Source organism: Apteryx rowi, unplaced genomic scaffold (genome assembly GCF_003343035.1).
Source record: "Apteryx rowi isolate R43461 unplaced genomic scaffold, aptRow1 scaffold_465, whole genome shotgun sequence".
NCBI classification, from domain to species: Eukaryota; Metazoa; Chordata; class Aves; order Apterygiformes; family Apterygidae; genus Apteryx; species Apteryx rowi.
The window spans coordinates 427,833-450,671 of record NW_020450722.1 but is presented as its reverse complement, the minus strand read 5'-3'; the positions used below and the strand labels follow the sequence as shown (position 1 = coordinate 450,671).

At 36.7% G+C, this 22,839-nt stretch overlaps 1 protein-coding gene across 1 annotated transcript in view; it reads right to left on the bottom strand.

Moving 5' to 3' along the window:
- Positions 1–22,839, bottom strand: part of THSD7A (thrombospondin type 1 domain containing 7A) — a 205,319-nt gene that overhangs the window by 4,510 nt on the left and 177,970 nt on the right. The window contains exons 16-27 of the mRNA XM_026077884.1: positions 22,067–22,072; positions 21,213–21,346; positions 19,771–19,924; positions 18,756–18,897; positions 17,913–18,028; positions 12,460–12,577; positions 8,965–9,110; positions 8,140–8,314; positions 5,777–5,950; positions 4,622–4,717; positions 1,049–1,131; positions 499–709 (exon numbers count right to left, since the gene is read on the bottom strand). Of these exons, the coding sequence (XP_025933669.1) occupies positions 499–709; positions 1,049–1,131; positions 4,622–4,717; positions 5,777–5,950; positions 8,140–8,314; positions 8,965–9,110; positions 12,460–12,577; positions 17,913–18,028; positions 18,756–18,897; positions 19,771–19,924; positions 21,213–21,346; positions 22,067–22,072 (1,555 nt within the window). The remainder of the gene's footprint in view (positions 1–498; positions 710–1,048; positions 1,132–4,621; positions 4,718–5,776; positions 5,951–8,139; positions 8,315–8,964; positions 9,111–12,459; positions 12,578–17,912; positions 18,029–18,755; positions 18,898–19,770; positions 19,925–21,212; positions 21,347–22,066; positions 22,073–22,839) is intronic.

The window sequence follows — 22,839 nt, the reverse complement described above, 5'->3', positions numbered from 1 at the left end:
CAGTTAGCTCTTGTCTAACATGAATTAGTTTAAATATGGGTATGGCAGAAAAACATTAGCATATCTACACCAACTGTTTCCTTGCAATTTATACCATGATTGCAAATTTTAAGCATCCCTCACAGATTTCAGTGCTACCTTTTTACTCTTTTGGCTGTATTATTGGTTCAGATAGCATAATCTAATATCCTGGCTTGCACGTTTGCAGTCAACTCCCTTCTAAGGTCACATTTCAGCTAGCTTCTGTGAATTTTAACAAGTAGCAGTGACTAAAAGGAAATCTTCTGTAATACAAGATTTCATTAAATATACTGATGGAGTAGCAGAGAAGGGTGGGTGTTTACTTATGCCTCTTCCTTTGTTTTAATTGGGGCAGATGACTGTCTTCTTAAATGAACACTTAAGGACTTTGCTTTTCTTCCTTGGCATCACAAAAATGTAAATGCCAGCCCCTGCAGCAGTACTTAGCATTAAGAACTGCTCATCGCATGACTTCACCTGGCCCAAAAGGCTGCAGAAACCAGGTCCTTCCTCGTCCTGACTGGTTACTGGAGGGCTGGGTGGGGTTCACAGCTCGACTGGTTTTCACATCTCCCTTTTTGTCCTCCATGGTGGGGATCACCACCACTGGGATGAGCGTGCATTGTTCGAGTGTGCCATTCGAGGACATGACTTCAGTGTATCCATCTTCACAACTGCATGTCCTAGTCTGTAGGGAACAAGTGTTTGACACTGTGTAGCAGAAAAACACAGTTTTCCAAGAGCTATAAATCATATCAACATGGATGACTGGAAGAGAAGACTGTTTTGATGAGTGCTAGCCTGGAGAATACACCTCTTCATATATTTTTATGCAGGATCTTACTGAATCAACACTGATGTTTCAACATTTCATGGAAAGGCAGAAAACGTTCTGAGGATGATTTTAACAAAATAATGACTAGTAAAGTTTCTGAGAATACTTTTGTTGGTGCGACCTTTGTAATGCAAAGAGATGTGTGGGAGGAACTCCTGGGGGTGTTTTCTGCTCCAATGCAGTAGCACATACCTCACTACAGTAAGCGTGGGGTTGACTGCACGGTGGGTTACATGACCTGTCAGCATCTGGTTGGTACATCACTAAACAGCCCCCTGTAGGACAGAAAATTATATTTTGACAAGGTAATACCTCACCACTGATGAAATTACTGATGTCATTACTTACTACAGTATGTCACAGATTACCATTTTATTGCTGATTTGAACTTGAGTGCTACTCTTATTCCAAGGTGAATGAAAAGGGGTCTCAGGTATTTTCTCATAGGTAGAGTAAGGATACAGTACGTGTATTCATGTGCAATTTAAAGAACTAATATTTGGCAAGTGAACCTTTTGTTTTTCTACTTATTCCTTCTGTGGGTTGCTCAAGAAACAGTTTAGATGTTTGGTGGTGCTTGAGGGAACAGATTTTGATATTCTAGGACCCTCCTTATGACGCACATGTTAAAACTGTGGCCACAAAGAAAAGCTTATTTTTGTCCTACATCTTTGCCTGCTAAACTGAAGACACACCATCCAGTTTATGAACTGGTACTTTTTTTCTGCTGTTGTAGTCACTTTTGTTCATTTTTGTCTATTTTTGCCTTTTGTGAAGCCACACTTCATGCTAGTATAAGGAAGGTTTTTCAGAAGGAAAGTACTCTCAGTAAAACATATGCTGAATGCTGTTATATCAGAATAGTCATTTTCAGTCCTTTTCCTTTTTATACAATTCTTGTTCTCATTGCTACAGCTTTATGTACAGTTCAGAGTTATTGTTACGGACCAATGTACACAATCGGGCTTTCACTATCATTTCAGTCAGAATGATTTTAAAATAAATTTAGAATCAATGTGATTGTACCTGGATTTCCTTCTTACAGAAGAGGAATATGCATCACATAGTTTAAAATTTATACTGCTATAGGCCAGCTTGTTTTGCATCCCTCAGATTAATTACATTCTTATGCTGGTGTGATATGATGATGAAATCCTGATAGCTGACATTGGTCACAACCATAGCAGATGCAGTTAGATGTAGTTATTCTAGCTATTATGCTAGATTGAAGTGTTAACAGGATGGCTGATGAAGAACAAAGAAAACCCTGCTGGTTGCCATAAGTTTTTCCCACTCCCCACAAAGTAAAATTGTACATCCTAGCATACAAATCACATGCCTGTGAACATCTATGTAATAAAATATCAGTCATCCAGGGAGCTGCAGAAGGAAAGAGCTGCTTCATCGCCCGTGGGAAACAACACCTTCAAGCAAAAAACAACTGTTCAGCACAATAATACTATGCTCCCCCCCCCMAAAAAAAGTCAAAGGCCTTAAAATACAAACAGCACTTGTAATGAATCTTTAATAGTGTCTGAATAGAAATATACTACTTTCAAGTCAAACATGCAGTAAGTAATAAGGCAGCAAAGAAACATGGTAATCTAAATATGGTTTGATTCTAGGTCAAAATATGTAATTTCTATTTAAATCAATCACATGCTTGTATCTATCAGTATGAACTCTTAAATATTGTCATTTATAAGCAAAACTTTGAAAACACTTCAATACTGAGTTTGCAGTCTGGTTCACTGTTGTATACTTCATGCAGAGAAGTTTCAACAGAACATTATACTTAAGTGTTTTGTCTGAAAACAATCAGGAACATACCAAAACTTTAGTTTCACATTGGATGGAGACTGACAATTATATTCTCTGGAGTTTTCCACTCATTTACATTTCAAATCAGAAAGGTACTAAAGTTCCCAAACCATCTATTAACACATTAGTAAACATACCTACACTTTTTGTGATAAGGCCATTTGAATTAATAAGCTAAGTCCTCAGACTGAGCAAGTAATTTACTCTGTACCTAACTATTCTCTTCTGTTTTGATTTGTTACCATCTTGCTTTCTGATAGTTTGTTATCTGCTTTGCAATTCTTATCTTTTCCAGCCTGATCAATATTAACGCAAAGGGCATTGCATCAGATATTTCTCTGATATTCTAAATACACTGTATCTGCTGCTTTTCCTTATTTAAAACAGTCAGTTTCCATTAGTCTGATATGATAATTCTTTGGTAACTAAGCATGCTTTTTTCCCCTATGTTTCATTTACCTCCACGTCTTATAAAGGCCAGATTATCATTTATATTAAATCCATTTGGAAGAATAAACAAATCTTAAAATCAGAAAATAATTATGAGGCTTTAACACAGCCAAAATAATGGAACTTATCATATACAGGAAGCAATTCCACATATCCATGTAGATATACAGAAGCATATCATGAAAAATCTGTCAGCAACACAAAGTTATGCAGTTCTCTTTGCAGGAATTTTTCACATGGCTGTATTCAGTCATCCCAGAACCAACTATTATTTATATGTGACTAATTGTGATTTATGAATAAATTCTACTTTTTAACATCTCAGAGCCATAATCTCCAAAATGATAGCTAATTTGAGGGTCTATAGAATCTTTGATAGATCATACAATATATTATTCTCAATGAGGATTGTTATTTATAGTTTTACTTACCATATAAGCATCTTAGCTAGGCAGAAGGCAATCAAAGTGCATAAATACTGCCCTGTTGCATTTGGTATGAAGACGATGGATTTTAACACTTTTTACAGTACAAGATGACACTCACAAAAGAGACTTTGGCCTGCCAGATATTATTTCAAAACATTGTAAAAATAATACTATCTCAACAGACAGTAGTGCAGAATTCAGTCGTTAAGAAGTATTGTACTAGCTAGCAGATCATGAATTAGAGTCCCACTCCTGCGACTGACCTGAGAGTGACTGGCACTGAGAGAGTGCTTATGATCTCTGGGATTATTGTACTCTTAAGGGGGTGAATATCAAAATTATTTAAACAATGAATGCAAAAATCTCAGCCCTAATGAATCCCCAATTCTGATAAACAAATTAATATAATAATATGAAGATTTGCTTGAATTCAGAGACCTCAGTTCATTTTTAATTCACGCTGGTTTGTACTTTGATTTGCACCAAAAATAACTATAAATATCCAAAAGCTGAAAGCCTTGGACTACTCAAGTATTTTGGTATAGGTTTATCCCATTGACTTAAATTAATACATCTATATTAATGTATTTATTAAAATCTGATTTTTTGTACTTTCTTGGAAGTATATGACATATGCGTGATATTATCAACCATTATATCTCTCTGGCTCTGTGTAGGCATTGAAAAGTATGCAGAAAACATAAAAAGCTCTGTTTGTTGTAGGGCTTGAAATCGGAAATCCTAACTCTAGAAGAGTAAAAATGACTATAGAAAAAATATAAAATGCAAAACATTCCAAGGTCCAATATAGATGATAATATTTTATGTTTACTTTTAGCATCACATAGTTCTGCATAATTCTGGAAAAGAACTGAAGTCTTTGGTATGCAATAACACAATAATTCAAGACAACTCCACATTAATTCATTAGGAACAAGTGTTCCTAGTGGCTACAGAGGCAGATCCTTTTTGGCAGATCCTTTTAAAAGACCTTTCCACTTGCTGGAAAAAAGATGTTTTCCCCTTGTTTTCTAAGCTTCTGCGTGTGTATAAAAAGAGTAGTTACCTGTGACATTTAATCCATCTGACCTTTGGCACCACACTGTTCGAGAAGACCCCTTCCACGGGCTAGCCATCCACTTGTACTCATAACACTGGCCATCTGTACAGAGAACATCAACTGTTCAAGAGATTTGGTGACAAGACTTTAGGCTACCACTGTCAGCCACACTCATCAGTAGTAGCAGTAATTCTAGTTAAGAAAAATGAAACACCTTTTATGGCTAAGTGGGCCCCTTCCTTCACCCAGCAACTGAAGAAGGTATACTGCACACATGCAGGCCCTCCAAGGTCTCCTGCACTTACTGGACATACAGAATGGATGATACATCTCCCAGAAACTAATTATCATGTTCTGCACACGCTGCACATGGGGCAAGCCCAGTGCAGTTAACAGGAAAAACAGATGTTTCCAACAGCCTTCTAATGGTTGTGGCCCATCTGTTGTGCAAGAATCATTTAGGAGTTAGGTTTCTTCTGTGGTAGCTCTGGGCTTCAGTCACTGCTTGAGCGCATGATGAAGTGGTCTGGTGATTTAAGCACTTGGTCCCACCTGGATTCACATCTCAGCTCTGCTGTATGCCACTCACTCACTGGGATAAATCAGGCAATTTTTCTGACCCATAGTTCCCTCATTTGTAAATATAAATTTCTTTTTCCCCATTTGTCCGGCACAATTAGAATAGACAAGAAATATGTGGACCAAAAATGTCTTTTCCTAGATGCTCTGTTCAGTAGTAAGCATGATGGAGGCTTTTCAGTGTTGTTGTCATGTGATTAATAGCAATTCAAAGGGAAGAGGGAAATTCAAATTTGGTTATGTATCAAAACTTGAAGGATTTTTTTTAATTAAGAAGTTATCAGAAGATAAGGCAACTATTTTTTCCCAAATCATAAAATGGAATTTCATTATTAAAATAAGATCAACAGTTCCCAAAGAATTGCAACTAAAGCGCAAAAATACAATGGCTAACATTTTATAACATTTTCAGAGTTTTTCTGTTTCATAATTCTGTTTCAAAAAAAAAAATTAAGCCCATTTCTATGTCTATCAAACCCTTTTCTCTCCAATTTTGATATTCTGAACAGGAAGAAATCAATACTACTGTTGTTCTGTATTTTTTTTACATCACTCTTACAGGAAGTGTATTTTGGTGCTTACCATTGCATGGTCGTGTTTCCAGAGCCTGTTCTGGACAGAGGTGTTGATTCTCTAATTCTTGAATGATCACTGCCCGCGATCGGACTTGTATCCCTCCAAAGCCAAGGTCCTCACAATTAACACAGGTTAACTGGCAAAGGCTCCATTCTGACCACTCTTTCAAGTAACAGTCCCCTGTCAAGTAATAATTTTATAATAAGATGACAGACCACCATATATGAAGTGTTTKCAGCATAACGGTGTCTTGGAAAAAAATTGTCCAAATCCTGTTACTTAATTTTCATTCTTTAGCTCCTTTCATTTCTCATTTTAAACTTGATTTATTCTTAACAGAAGATAATATTTTGAAACCTATCTGAATATATGTACAGCAGAAAATATTTAGGAAAAAGATGATCCAGAAGCCTGTTTAGTCTAAAGCTGTGTGGCATTCTGTAGCATTCCCATGTGATTGCTCTCATTTTGAAATTCTGAGCAACAATGCACTTTACATTTGTTTTTTTGTAAATTGTAGGCTATTATATGCCTTAGTTTAAATTTGCGTATGATCTTGATGATTCTTCTTTGATCTTAGGAAGATAAAAAAAATTGTCTAGCTTTAAAAAGAAGATTAATTGTTGCTTATCCTCATGAAGAAGGATCCTTCTTTAAACGGAGAGTATTTTTTTAAAACTACTGAAAGAGTATATTGAAAAGAATTTACTGTTGTAACATTCTTTGCAAGAAAGGGAAATGGAAAGGTGATTAAAATGTCTACTCTGGTTACTGTGTGTTTGGATAATAGGAATCTGTAGACTGTTATAGTGTAAAACTGAAAAATAAAAATTATACTAACGACATTAATTAGCATGATTGGCTAAAGAATATTTAAAGATCTGAGGAACAACATAAAGAGACCATTTTGTTAAAACTGCTGTATAAAATGGGACTAGACTGTACACAGACTCATAAATAAACATCTTAGTTCTCATTATTTCAGTGAAAGAACTATTAAAAATTCATGCTACCTTGCATTATACTGATGACAGATATAATCAGTACTGTGTTGACCAGATGCCTGATTAATGAAGGAATTCTATTTGCCAACATTAGGAAAGCATGTGAAGAAATGAATAATTGAAGAACTGATGTATACATAATGGGAAAGCAAGTAGTGATTTTTGGAAACATTAGCTGGAGTGTATCATTAGCACATCCCCACAGGGCAGTTATCCTTGCTGGCTAAATGTGAGATTGTTCAAGCACAGGTTGCTGTTCAGCAAAACAGTAAAATCAAGCAAGAAGAAGCTATATTTTTAAAATTTGACTAACAAGAAAACATAATTATGAGCCTTTTTATTCTTCTGATTTTCATTTAATAAGTAGAAATATGTGAAGAACATGCAACGGAAATACTGAAATGCCACAGCTGTGTGTAATCTAAATTAAAGTTCCTATGACTCTTCTAAACAAAAAGTAGTGATGAAAGCCTCTCTGTTTTCGATTATTTTCTATTTGCTGAGGCACCTTTACCTTCAGTCTAATCTGAAATTAATTGGAAAAATATTCCTGAGAAGGAAGACAGTTCCAAAAGAATAAAACACAGTGTTGGTATGGAATGATAGCTGCATTATTTAAGAACTGAAGGAGTTAAYCACTACCTCTGAAAATATATCAGTAATGACTCCACTGAACAGCAGCAATAGACATCGAATTCTACAAATAAGTGTTTAAAATGAACTGGAGGGGGTTTACTGAAAATTAAGCAGCTGTTATGAGCTCGTAATCCTTCTTAGTATTGGGATCATGGAACTGATCATCTACAACAGCTCCTTTGGATTTGATCTACAAGGGCAATGATAGTGCATGTCATGTCTGGCGAGTTAAGGAGCTAGAAACACACAAATTTTCTCAGAAATCAAGATATGAGTTTCATTTGGAATAGCCTCTTTCAACAAACAATATGGGTCCTTAACTTTGTTTCCTTGGCCCCCGTAAAAGGCATCAAGCTCTTAGGCCCTGTTAACGTTGCTAATAAAGCTGTTATGTGGTCTAAGCTTAAAACAAATATTTAGCAAGCACCCTTTCTTGTTGAGTTAAATATAAGTTTTATTTTGAAATATTTTGAGGAAAAAATACATTCTTATTAGGTATAATCTGTGACTGAGACTTCTGTATAATTTCAAAACATGCATTTTTTTCAAACTGATTTACTGTCATGAAGCTGCTACTGGAAAGTAACTCTGTTGGTCATTTGATGGAATAGCCCAATAAAGCATGTGAGAAAGATTTCATTGTCTATGGCTTATCTTAGGCACTGATAATGGTAATGATACCCAAACAATGTTGAAATGCAACAATATTCATTTGAATAGCTTTGTTACCTGGACAAGGGACAGTGCACGTTTCCTCAAGTACCATCTTTTTATTACCATCTATAATAGGCTCTACTTCGCCACAGAATTCCTCATCTACTACTTTGCCAGCATCTTCAACGGATCCATCAAAAACCACGCAGGAAATGTTCCTCACTCGTGTCCCCTCTCCGCATTGAGCATCCTGGGGAAGGAGGAGATACATGGATGATGGACAGAAGAAAACGCCAGTCTTTCCTGACTACATCTTCAGTGCTTTCTTAGGCATTGAATAATGAAATGGACTTATGCAGTCTGTGTTAGTGGCTTGAAAAACTAAATCTGAGTTAGATGTCCTTGTGTCTCCTATTAATTTTTGCCTATCTACTTATTCATTGCAGAAGAAACAAAAAAAAAAAGGCATTACTCTCTACTTCTGAGATCAAAAAACATTCTGCTGGCTGCTTCTGCTATTTCTTAAAGTATGGAGCTAGGCTTATGCCTTTAAACTGCAACCATGGCAGTATCTGAAGTGAAGATCTCTTCTAGGATGAGGCTGTCTTTTTCAGTAGAAGGATGTCAACCTATTCCACAGAGACTCTTTCAGTGTGGGATTTCAATTTATTAGCACAGATACTGCTCAGGTACCAAAGTGTACCTTTAGTCTCTGTTATCTCTAGGACACTGTTATATCTACTGACAAATATGAACTCTAAGAACAAACATTTATTCAGTTTTTGCATGAGAGATATGGAAGTAAATTAGCTACATGATTGTGCAGCAGGTATCCGAGTATATCACAGACATGCCTAGATACACGAACACAATAACTTCAAAGTCCTCTATGGCTTTTACCTCTACTTTGCATTCAGACCACTGGCCATATTGCCATCGATAACAAGGTTTTACTGGACAGGGTTTGAACTGCTCCATCTGAGAAGGACAAGGCCTCCCATCCCCCTGAAATGGCTGATTTACCGTTCTTCTTCTGATCATCTTTCCTGTAAATGAGAGATAGCAATATAAATAAAAACAAAGTAGACAGACTGATTTATTCCTCAAGATGGTTCTATTTTGGTGAAAAGCTTTGTGTTTGAATAATATAATTTCACATTGACAAACTAGATTGTAAAGTGGATCTGTTGGCTCGTCTGTTACATGGATTTTACATTTTTTGAGTCAGACACTTCATACTCTATCATTTGTTTGTACTGCAAGCAGTGCAGGAGGATGTCTGATTAGGATTTCAGATTGCTCCTGTAACAGATAACATAAATAGTAATTTCCTAGTTCAGAAGCCTGGAGCAAAATACTCCTTGTGAATGAGACAGTCCTGCTGAGCTGATATATTTGTGACTTCTATGGAGATTCTGACCCTAGACTTATCTGGAATTTGGTACTAGAAGAGCACAACATGTTTTGTTCTTCCTTGAGTTAATGCCAAATCATGTGTCATATGATTGTCTGATTCCAACAGCAACAAGAAGTAGCTTGCAACTTTGCCCCTCTGTCTGTCCAGATAATATTAAAGGCAGGGGATGGAGGACACTTTATTCAGGCTCAAATAAAATTAAAATACAATAGGTTTACCCAGCATTAATCTTCTCGTCAACCAAGAGTAGCACACTACCCAGCATCACTGAGATACAGGATCTAATACTTCTATAAACGGAAAGAGGAAAATATTTTTATCCATTTGGTGACTCCTGCTTCTTTCATCTTAAACTGGACATTAGACCATTATGCTTCATTATGAAGAGAAGTCATGTGATAACCAAAATATTTTTTTTTTTTTTTTTTTTGCCAGAAGTAGTGGTTAAATGGCTGCTCTAGACTCGGCACCTTGCAAGGGTTTCTGTAAAAACAACATAGCTGTGGTATTTTAATCTATACATGATTAAATAAATGCATGAAGTCTAATTTTTATATTAAAATTTGTAAATTGAGACATATAATAAACTGTAAGGCATTACACAGACTTACCTACTGAACACTAGAGGTTAGCTGGCCAAACAATTCATGTCTAATTATACATTTCAATGTAATGTGTTTGGAACTGAATACTCTAATGATCATGAACACAAATCTTTTGCTAAGAGCAAGCTACATAAGCTACAATGCAGTAGCAGAACTATATCAACCTCCTAGACACCCATGTCCATTGCAGCTAGTTGGAAAGATGTTTTACAAGCAGAGCCTCATCAATCTTGGCTTCAGAGCTGCTTCAATTGAGATGTCACAGGAGAAAAAAAGATTTTCTTGAAAAGTACTGGAAACAGAACCCAGCAAAGAGCAACACAGAGCAAAATTCTTATATACAGAATTTTTCTTAAGCTTTATAGGCATTTGCATGGCTGCAAGAGAGCAATTTAGCTTTGAGGTCTCTAAGTTTATTAGGTTGCTATTATTTATTGTAAAATAACAATTAAACCTATTAATTAATTCTCCAAACTGCCTGTTTATTAGGAAAAGGGCAACTTCAAGACTTACATGTGAGCTTATTAGCATTCATTAAAAGCACTGAAAATATGAAAGCTATTTCAAATTATTATTTAAAGTATATTTTTTTCACTTTTATAAGTAAATTCTATCACTTTGAAAGCGCTGTCATTTCTCATAGCAACCCACCTTCAAGTTTTGAAAAAAGCACAGGAACAACAGTTCTTATTCAGAAAAATATCTGATCAACAGTTCTGGTCACATATATGAACAGAAGCTGGTAAAACAAAAATCTGGTAACACATTAAAAGTCTTCAATAGAGCCATTAGCGCTGTTCTCATCCATTTTTTCCCTTAGTTAGAAGGAACTCTATAAGGATTATTGTGAATATCCTTAAAGTAGAAGTCAGTTTTTGAGAGGTAATGTCTAGCACTAAAACTTATTAGGTTGTTAGACACTGCAGTACCAAATTATTAACTGTTATCATAAAAAAAAATCCATAGCTGTTTTTGATGGGATCCTGAGATGGCTAGAGTTTTCCAGCACTTTTGCCTAGACCTTTCCATTTAATGCACTCCCCAAGGAACACCAACAGATGCTTATAAACACAAAAAGCCAGGTTTCATCAGAATGAAGATTAATTCAATTAATGTATTAAGTAGAGCAAACTTAAAGAAATGAAATAAAGCAGATCAGAAATATTGTTTATAAAATTTACAAAATCTTGTTATAAAATTGAGTTATAAACCTGTCCCTCTCTGCCCACTGTTTCTGTGCAGGGTTAGCTTGTGCTTCCAAATGTGGCTTCAGACTATACCAGCAGGGTTACAGCAAACTCTGTCCCCTACCACCACAAAGAAGTTTTTCTTCCTGCCTGCCTTCCCCTGGAAGCAGTCTCCCCATTGCTGGTGGATTTTTTTTGCTAAGGTCTCTGTCTCCTTCACTTCTTCTCTTAGCTCACCCTGCAGCCTGGATGCTTTTCTCCCGGAGGATGCTCAGTTGTTCTCCAGAGAAGGAATAATTCTCCCCCCACCACAGTCTCACCCAGTAACATCACTCCCTTTTAAAATTATAAAATATAATTAGAGAACAAAATATAGCAGACATTGTCACTTTATTTATATTTATGTTTCAAGCACTTCCATGAAGGGTACATCATTTTATTATAAGCCCCATAGCTGATTTGGGATTCCACACACTGCTAACCATCAAATATCTATATTGACATATCCCAGATATGGTTATAGAACAAATAGGGTTCATACAAGGGCTTCTAACTTTATCCTTCAGAAGTCTGTATATCTTAATTGCCTGGAACAATGGCCGCTGCAAGTCCTTATTCTGAGAAATCAATATGCTATTTCAGTACAAATAAATAGCAAGAGTTGCTCCGTGACTAGAGTGTGCCTTTGATGTACATGCTCTGATATAGATTTAATTTTAAAAACTTGGACACCGATTAAAAACAAATTTTGGAAAAATCAAATTAATGTGATCACAGTGAAAGCAACCTCCTCCCCCGCATCTTCCATGTTTGAGGACTACAGTTGTCGGTGAGTTTAACTCTGCACTTCTAAAAGCTTAGTTGTTCTAATCTCCCCATTAATTAAACTTAAGAGGAAAYTGCTCCCCTCTAGCTGAGAAATAAAATTGTGTTTATTTTGGTCTCATTATATCATTCATCWTAACTCACTCTGTTCCCAGAGTCAGAGAGAATTCTGGGCCAAGTTCTCCTCATCTTAAGTGAGTGCAGTCTCACTGAGGCATATTATTTCCACGAGTAAGGTTGATTTAGATTTCCATCATTCTCCCTAACCAACCATATTTTCTAGTTCTGCAAAAACATATATTACTGCTTTTACATAAAAAAAAAGCTCAGTCTTTGAATTATGCCAGGAACATATACTGACCTGTAAGGCCACATGTCTGGGAGCACTCAGACCAAGGGGACCAGTCAGAGAGTTGGCAGTTTACCGGGCATTCCACTACACACGATGTATTCATTTGCCACGTCTTTTCCAAACCGAGCTGAAAGAAAATATGCAGCGGTCAGCATGTAACATCCAGTCTGTGTCACCAGTGCAGCCTATGCATTTGGAATCTGAGAGGACTAAAGCTTTAAACGAACATGAAGTCATGTCTAAATAAAAAGAAAAACAATCAGGACATTTAAAATCTCATTTCTGTCAATTATTTTCTAAATCAGAGCCTAAAAATGGAGGGTTTCCACTCTGTAATCTTACTTTATACAGTGGCTAAAGGACAAAGCAATTTAAGAGGTATCAATACATTATTTTGAAAATAGTAATATACAAATACTGAACTATCATCTGCTGTAACAGCTGAACTTTAGTTCAAGGATGTTCCTTGGGCTAAAAAATGTTATTCCGAAATCAGTACTACTTCCTAACAAAAGGAGGRGGCTGAATATGCAATGGGTAGTCAATTTGTTTGCCTGATGCTGTAGATGATAAAAGCTTGTGTGAGTTCCAGAGAGACTGGACAAGTGAATGGAAGAGAAATTCGAAGGTTAGTAAACATATAGAAACCATGTGTGGCTAACAAGGCCAAGAGCTGAAAACAGCTGGAGCCTGGGAAAAGAGTAGCTAGAAGAATTGTGTATGTTTAGTCTCCTTACTTTTCCCAGGCACTTGCTTATGTCTGTTTTTTCCAACGTGGTGTTTAAGTTTATTACATATGTTAATACTATCTGCTGTACTGTATGCAAAAAAATTGACAATTATTTGTTTTAAAAGAAAATACGATGACTGTTTCCCTAAAAAGCTCTGCAAGAAACAGAATCCTCTAATATCCCTACTAAAAGAGCTGCAGATGCTGGAAGAGTACGAGGAAATGGACCATGGAAAACAGCCAAATTCACACCTTCTCCCTAAAATAGCTTCTCTCATGCTACTGTCTGTACTGAGCTCTTCTCAGGGTGGGAGTCAGCCTGAGCCTAAAAATGTCAGGGAACCCTTGCAGGGAAGGGAGAGTTTTGTGGCCCCACGTGGAGGCAGTGGCTGCGCTCACAGCCCTTGGCTCTGAACCCGTGCAGCCTCTTCTCTGTGCTCATTAGCTCACCTGCTGCAGATCTTCCCCATCCAGCTAAGGAAGACAAGAGATATTCTGCCCATTCCAAAGGAATGCAGGAGTGAATAAAAGTGATCGCATAAATACTAGCATGACAATAATTATCCCTGCAGCCTGAACAGCTTCAAAATGAATTAAAAGGATAGGTGACTTATAGAATATATGATATCAAATATGAAAGAAAATCAATTCTGCCAATATGAACAGCTCTTCAGCTTCCAAACATAAAAGATTGTCCTCTTCATTGGCTCTCTACAGCGGACCTTGATCCCATCTAGGCCTTTCAGAATTCCTGGAGGCTGCGAATATCTTTAAGTAGATAAATCCCCCAGTGGTTTAAAAAAAATGCTAGAGAGATTTGCTGAACTCTAATTCAAAAGCAAACTAGACATTTCCAATCTATTAATTGTAATGACTGCAAAGGTTAATGATATAAAACCAGCAGTTAAGACTTTAAAAGGGAAATAAAAACACTATTTCCTACTAAATACAAGCATGGAGCAATAATTAGGAACAACATTAACATGTCCTCTATAAATAAACTACCACAAGTGCTGGAAATGTCTCACCCTGGTAGACTTACCAAGTCTTAAAATTGCATTTGCAGTACCATTTATTGAGACAAATGGGGTTTTAGACCTCTGTTCTGTTTTATACATCAAAGAATGAGTTCTGGGCTTTTCCCTGCTGCGCAGCATAACCATGCTCTTTCATGCAGGGGACACTTGACATCTTTGGATAATCTGGAATTTGGATAATTGGGAAGCTAGACAACAAGCTTTGAAGACAGCATTTAGGTCAAATTTTCTGAGCGCAGGCTTGAAAGGCTGCTGAATTGATTCCCTGCAATTACAGAAACATGACTGTTTTTTTTTTTTCAAGGCTGGTTTCTCAGCTGGACTTTGGCAACTAGAGAAGGAAAAGCCCAAGAGAAATACTAAAAGTGAAGAGGAGAAAGCTGAAGGTCAGATTACCCACAGCCATCTACCTTTTGCAAGTCTTAGATGCTGAAGTGCTTCTGAAATGGATTTGGGGAATATTTTGCAATTTTGCATATTTTCTCATTTGATATTAATCCCATATTCTCTTCTCATGCCTCTTCTTCCTTCGGTTCATGAAGGACTAAGCTCCAGTTAAGCTTGCAGGCCTTAGAAAATGTGGCTGACTAAACATTTGGAAAAGTATTCAACATCTCCCTTATCTGAAAAAGCCTCTGCTTTGGGTGAATGGTGGTTTCTGATTAGTGAAAATGAAGTACTGAAATTACAGTGGATGCTAATGCTGAGTGTCCTGTACTCCTGGTTGTATGCGGCGGGGCAGCAGGTTGCCAGACTGGCATTCTCCATAAACTCTGTGATGTGGTATCCACAAAAAGTATCTATACACGCTTATACAGAAGTTAGGCACTAAAGAGTAACCTCTGCTGGAGGTTAATCATGTAATCTGATCTAATACAGACAAAACTGCTGGTTTCTAGGCTCTTCTGATCTGTAATTGCAGGTAAATGAATAAAAATAAGCCCAGAAATATGAACATGACTAGGACCAGCTTGCTTTAGGTGATTTGATTTTCAGATGCTCAAGGAAAAGACCCGCAGAGTTCTTGTGATGTGCTAATTTCGTAGAGTTAGAGATGAAGTAATCCAGTATTCCTGTGCCTTGAGAGTTTGAAGGGAACCATGTTAACATAACTAGGCCTTGGAAGTAAGCTCTAGAAACTGATTTATCCTGGCAGTAATCAGGCTGATGGCTAGCTCCTTTAGCTGATTGACTGAAGTGAACACGCGATCATATGGAACACATTAGCAAAGCAACCACTACAACCCACGGGCTCTGAGGAAATTTTAGTATTGAACTATGCTGATGCTCATACCTAGAGACAGTGATAGTCAGGAGACAGTGTGAAGAGTTTTCTCATCTAGGGTTTTTGTTAGTTTCTTAAACAGCATATTATATAGAAATCAAAAAATTGCAACTAGGAACCTTCATTTTTTAAGGAATCAGGGTAGGTTTAGCTATCCTGATCTCTCTTYGCATATAACAACAACAACAGCAATCATAATCCTGTAAATGTATCCACATCTAAATTAAATAACACTTGTGCTAAATTGATAGGTCTAATATCAACTTTTCTGATATTAGATACTGGAAATTCCATTAGTTCTGTCATTACAAAATTAATTTATCTTTCTCTTATCATCAACCATTCTAACCACATACACCTTACTTTGAACTTTATTTAATCTCTCTACAGTGGAGATACACTGCCCTTACAATGCAAAGACACAACAAAATACCTGACAGACCACCTCTGATTAGATTAGCGAGAAGTGCACAGCACATACACACATTCTGATAATTTCTTGCATACTGTCCTCTCCTGGCCTGGAAAGTCAGAGTTCACTTTCACATCTGTAGAACGGAGGGGCTGAGAAGATCTGAACAGCTTGGCTTTCCTGTTAATCAGGTTAACAGATTTGACTCCCCACAGTTACTGGGTCAGCCTTTGACCTTGCTGTACCACTGCTTACACATCCATAATTTATCAAGTAGWCTTGAACAGTAAGACTGGGGAGCAGATCAGAGCTTTCTCCAGGAAGATGTATCTCTATATGGCCTAGCAATCAGAAGGGTAAACAAGACTGTATCTCAGGGGTTGCTGATAAAGCCAGGATCCAACTGCAGTGATGTCTGTTGACTGGTAATTTATGGCAAGTAGTTTTGAAATTCCCGTTTATTATCTCTGTTTCCCTAATTAGTTCTCTGGCTAATGAACTTTCGTTTATTAAATGCAAGAAAGTTCTAGAGGTTTTCTGCAGTGAGATTTCATTTGTCCTAAATGTTGCTCCAGTTCATTGGTTAATAATAGGAATATTTTTATGGCTTTATGGTAGAAGAAATATATTCCCCCTTATAACCTCATAAAGCATATTCTTTCTGCTGAAATATTCATTTGGTTGGGTATATATTTTATATCATGTCTTGGTATGAATTAATCAATACTGCAGTCTCTTACAAATAACCTGAGAGCCAATTTTTTTCATTTAATGCATTCAACTATTAACTTCAGAGAGACTTGCTGGCAGGTGGACAGATCTTGAGTTTTTCCCTGAGACATAAATTGTCAAATTATTAAGCTTGATTATAATCCCAAGAGGTGTGTGTGAAGGAGGGACTTGGCACAAAAGTAGACTGCCAACCTCAGCTGAAACCTCCTGCTTTTGCTATGAACCTATGGATTCAGAAATCTAGGATGTTGGAGGGAGCTGAAGAGGCCTAAGTAGGTTGGACTTGCATTAAAAAAAACACTGTCCAAGATAAGCAATGGTTTCCTGACTCCCTCCACTTCTGACAAGTCTCTCTTCTCTATAGGCACATCCTGAAGAGCAGCTACTAGCCAGGAAGGTCCCTTAGAAAAGGTGTTGGTGACAAAGCTGCTGCGGAGGGCACTCTGCCTTAGTCCCCCATTGTAAGTGACTGTTTTCGATGTCGAGGGACACAGCAGTGGTGGAATGGTAGCTGAAGTAAGTTCAGTTACTTTCTGTCAGAAGGGGTGTAGGATTGCTCTTAATGAAATACTACAATGCAATGTTTTTCCCCCATTTTTCTTCATATTATCATCTCCATGCAATTGAAAACACTAAGACAGACCCACAAAGTACCAGAAAAATAGTGCTGTCATGTTTGAGCAGTTAATTTGAACATTCACAAAATGGTTCTTAAAATTTAAGGTGTCCTATCTGCTGAAGATTACTTCTCCATATATGTTTCTGTTTCATTAAGATATCATTCTTGCTGCACATTTTCTCACACTAGCTTTGGTATCTTCTGCGTAGCACAGCTGGAGACAAGAAGTCAATATTCAGCCCAGCTGCAGAATAGCATGTGACAAATATTTTCCAACACATTGAGCAAATGATTGATACTGGCAGCTGTCCAAAGCTCTACACAGAAATTGTACCAAATTAGAATTTTGATTAGTATTCTGATTAAGATTTATTACCTTTATTCTACTTTATTAATTATTGTTTCTAAGTAATTTCCTTCAGGACATAATAATTAGCATTCCTTCATGGAAGCACTTAATAGTAACCAAAGGAAATTGTATAAAAAAACCCCTCTGATGATGGCACAGCTCATTTCAGAGGTACTTAACAATCCATGAATAATGCTGAGAAACATCTGGTGAAGATGGATTACACACAGCATAGATTAGTTGGCTCAGCATTAATTAGCACCTTCAGAAAGGAGCTTACTCACAGGTACCCACTCACCTCTTCACAGTATTTCAGGTCAACTGATTTGCCATCACTGCGAACACAATCTAGCATCCGTGTTTTGATACCATTACCACAGACAGCCTTCTCGCTGAGCTGACATGTGCTCCAGTCTGGAAACAATGAAATCATTAGGATAGCAGGCATTTTAGATAACAATCTTAATGATCCAATCTCACATTTAATTCTAATTCTGATAGCCTAAAATAATCCTCATAAGCAACTTTAACACATGCAAAGGCTCATGGAGCCCATCTGTCACACATTTTTAGAAATAGCCACAGATACTGCAATGTTACTGTCAGTGACATGATGCCTTCCTGAAAAGTCTGTATTTGGTTTTACCTGCATGGATTTTGAGCAAATCACAAAAAGATCATAGAAATTTCCTGGATTTACAGCAGGCACACTAAACCCAGGTTGCAAAATCTCCAATAATATTTTATCTGAATCAAATAGCCTGAATCAGTTTTCAGCACAAACCACACAGCTCACTGCGTAAGAACAGAAAGAAAAAATCTGTCTTTTAAAGTGAATGCAACTATGTTATAGTCCTTCCCTCTCTCCTACCCTCTACTTACACACATAAACCCCTCACCTGAGAAACAACAGCAGAATAAGAGTTTTTTGCCAACTGTGCTAGGCAAGAATAAGGTATGGCTGTAAGGCACTTCTGCTGAATCAGTAGCTTTTGACCTCTAGAGCAAGCCAACTTCTAACTAGGTGAGACCATCTGAAACGCATTCTTTTATGCATCTGCCGTACTAAACATCAGAAGAAGCAGCGTTCCTATAAGTGCATTTTCCCAAGCTGTTACTAGATTATAGCATCACAAAATACCTGTCACGTTGTAATCATAGTGGTAGCAGTTTTTGTTCAAGGTGCAGGGTTCTGTCTCGGTGGCAGCAGGACAAGACTTTCCATCATCTGGTTGTCTCAAAGACTCTGCTGACCTTTCACGGACATTACTTCCATTGCATGGCTTGAAATGGAAATCAGAAACAGCTAGCTTTGATACTTTTGTACCCTGATACCTTTTCACGCAGCACTATAACAGTCTTTTAAGTAACCTCTTCACAGAATGCAAATGTAAAATAATGGCACCATGTTGTTGCCTAAGAGAAACTATTTCCTTGTTTATTCAGAAAGAATTGTCTGTTGTTTCACCTTTGTAACACCCAAGATGAAATACCCTCTGATTACTTGGATAATACCTTGATATTTTCCTAACTAGTTCATATTTCAGTAATAGTACTTTGAAATTATTACACCCATAAACTGGATGTTCAGATGCTCACTTTGCAAATGGTGTACCATAATGCACCAGAGTCTAAGTACTTAAAGGTCCTGAAAAACTTTTTCATGTTTGGACCTGAAAAGAGTTTTTTAATTTTTGATTTTTTTTTTTTTGACATTTCTCTTTGAGAGGAGACCCAGAATTCTCTTTATATGCTTAGTCTTTATCTACAGCTTTTTGCTCTTTAGAGGATACTGTCATCTTGAGTACGGTGATTACACTGCTATGGAAAGGACCATGGCTATACCGAAAGCTGGGCTCCCTAGGCGCTGACAAAACTTGCCCACCCATAACCTACCCCACAGAGAAGAATGACCACTGGTGAAATTTTTTTTTAATAGGAGGCACTTCCACAGAACAATTTCACTTTATGAAAAATACTGGCACACCTTATTTGCAACTAGCTATCAATGATCATAAAGATGACAGTAAATGCAAAGATTGACATGTGTATCCACTGCTTATTCAGCATCTTTCCACAATAATTCACATAAATAAATAAATAAAAATATATATCTTCCTAAAACTGTAAATGTTACATTGAAATACATTCCTTACCAAAGAACATTGAGACCATGGTCCCCATTCAGACATGACACAGTCTTCAGGACACGGTAATGTGCATTTTCTAGCACCAAGTGGCATCTCTTCAGGATCACACAGATAGTCCTCTACAGTGTCAGAAGGACCATCCACGGTGTTTAGCATGCACCTGGAAAAAAGGACTGCATATAAACTGCATTTGTCGTGGATTTTGTACAATATCTGTGTTCTACTGTATTCTGCTGCATTTTAACTTTTTGTCAGCAAGTAACAACTGTCAATTAATTGCAGTAACAGAACTAAGTATTGATACAGAATAACCAAGAAAAGCCGGCAAACCAAAAGTAACCCCCTGTTTTACAGATGATGGCCATATAAAGACATGCAGCTGGAATGCATAATTCAGACATTCACTATTGGTGATTTGCTGAGAGCTTCCAGGCAAGTGATTTACTTGACACTAACTCATCAGTAAGCCTGCATAACATGAGTCCTCTATAGCTTAGACATGTGATCTGTATGATTCAACTGATAATCTATTTTTCAGCATAAGTACTGATTAATTCTGATGTTTCATACTGAAAACTTTTTTTTTTTTTAAAGAGAATTCTTACTAGAAATCTAGTTGCTATTCTGCGAAAAGAGCTGTGCATAGATTTTTCCAACATTGGTCAAGCAAAAATTAAGACTGTGATCTTTTTGAAGAAAATATTTACACTGAAGAAACAGTGCAATTGTGAACAAAATCTTGTAAAGTGCAGCTGTTCCTAAGTACTTGTGGCAGTAAACTACTAAATGTTCTCTTTACTGCTACTGGGTCCTTCAAACTGAATTCAAATTATGCTTTTGTATTATTCAAATTTATAATCTCAAAATGTGTGTGGCTTTGTAGTTAGCCCCATAAAATAATACACATTCAACTGCTTTACCTGCTGTGTATCACACCATGTGATACTAATTTTAATTAGCCTTTGATTAGAACTTTAAGTTGACAAGCATACAAGATGCTTGGATCAGGTTCAATATACAACAGAAGATGTCTGGACTCTCACTTCATTCACTTTTGCCACTCTTTCCTGTAATAAGGCCTATTATTAATCCTGAGCATATATGTACTTAGAAGGTTCTTTTTTAAAAAAATCACAACTTCATATAGAAAGAGGGCCATTTTGTCTTTCAGAAAAGCCATAGAAATATGTTACAGTATTTGTATTAGTATAAAAAATATAATACACATTAGTTTCTTAAAAAGAAATCAAGGCCTAGATCTTAGCCAATAGATAGAGATATACTACATTTACTGAAGCTATGTGGATTTATAGCAGCCAAAGTTCTGGTCCAATATACCATGGACAGACTTATGCTATACATGAGATAGAATTACATAGAATTAAATACAAACATGATTCACAGTGAAGGTTTTTCTCTAAACTCGGGGAGAAGCAATGTTGTTTTACCTGACTTTTCTGGTTTGAACACCTTCTCCACAATTCTCTTTCAAGTCCACACTGGTCACTTTGCAGACGCTCCAGGGCTCAGTAACCCATATGTACTGATTGCAGTCACTGTGGCATGGGACTACCTCATAGACCTGGAATCCACATCGAGTGTCAGTTTTGTTTCATATACAGATAAGATAAACATGCAACAGTGATCATGCTGAGATACAATCAAAAGTATCGCTACTGCTCTTTTTGATAAGAGAAACCAGTGATAATCTGATGTCTATAGAAGTTGCTGACGAAGAGGTTGTAGCAATAATACAGATAAAATATTTGATGCAAAACTACAGGAATAAAAAAAAAATCAGAAGCTAAGACATCTAATGAGAGATTCCCTTCTTTTCTCTATCACTAAGCCCTTGCCATACCATTTCCACTGATAACACCACCATGACTGACATACAAAATCTTTAACCTGGGCTAAGTGTCTGATATACCTTTTGGAAAAATGGTCCAAAAACTATACTTTTATACTTCAAATCTCCCCTCAACTATTCCATCCTACTGTTATTAGTCACAGGGTTTTTGGTATTTCTAAAGACAGATGAGCTCAGTGTAAATTATACTGACATATACTGCTTTATTTACATTAAAATATTTTTAATTGTGGATACTTAAAATCATTCTAATATAATTTGCATAATGGCATTATTATCAGGCCTAGATTTGAATATAGATTTGAAATATTGTTTTATATAGTAAATTATATAGTGTTCCATACATTTCTTTAAGATACATTACAAAAAAGGGCAGACAATGTAATCAGGAAGCACATGTTAAGGTTATCTCTCTATTTTAGAAACTCTTACCTGAGCCTGAAGAAAGTATTTTCATGAACCGAAAAGAAAAGCCAAAGATAAAAAGAAAGAATGATTAGAGTAAAGCATAGGTATTTAAATGGCATTCATTCAGTTTTTATTACAAACAATATTCTGTGACTTCTGCCAACAAAAGGCATCAAATTTTTCCTCTTGCATCTCTCTTACTATCATGAGGCATTCTTTGTGAGAATTTTGCCCTTAGAAGAAAATAAAGTTTATAAAACACAACTAGTGGGAAGTGATTGTAAAGAAGTTAGCCTCTTTCTCAGATATTCCCTGGTACATGACAAAACTATTTTCCTTCTTTGCCTATAACGAGCATTGACTCTTCACTAAGTGAGGAATCCAGCTTCCCTGTGATGAGAGACAACCCTGTTTTTGGAGAAGATACTCGACTTCTCTTTTAATTAAAGGTGTTTTGATAGCATTATGTGCAATAGGTKCAAGGGAATAAAAGTAACGTGCGGTTCTCATCCTTCTGAAGTTCTCAAGTCTTTCACTGAGTATCTTAATTATGCATAGATTACTTAAAGCCTGTTGCCTCAAAAGTATTTTATACCGGCTAACTTGATATATCATTCTGAGTATCCAGTTAGCACAACTGATATTTAAAGAGAATCTAAAACATTGTCCTTAACAAGTCCTTGACTTCTTTCCAGCAACACTGTTTGGGTAGAAGAAGAGGGCTGATGGTTTGGTATTTTATCAGTTAACCTGCAACAAAAGACCATCCTTCACAAAAAAGATGCCCTGAACAATGA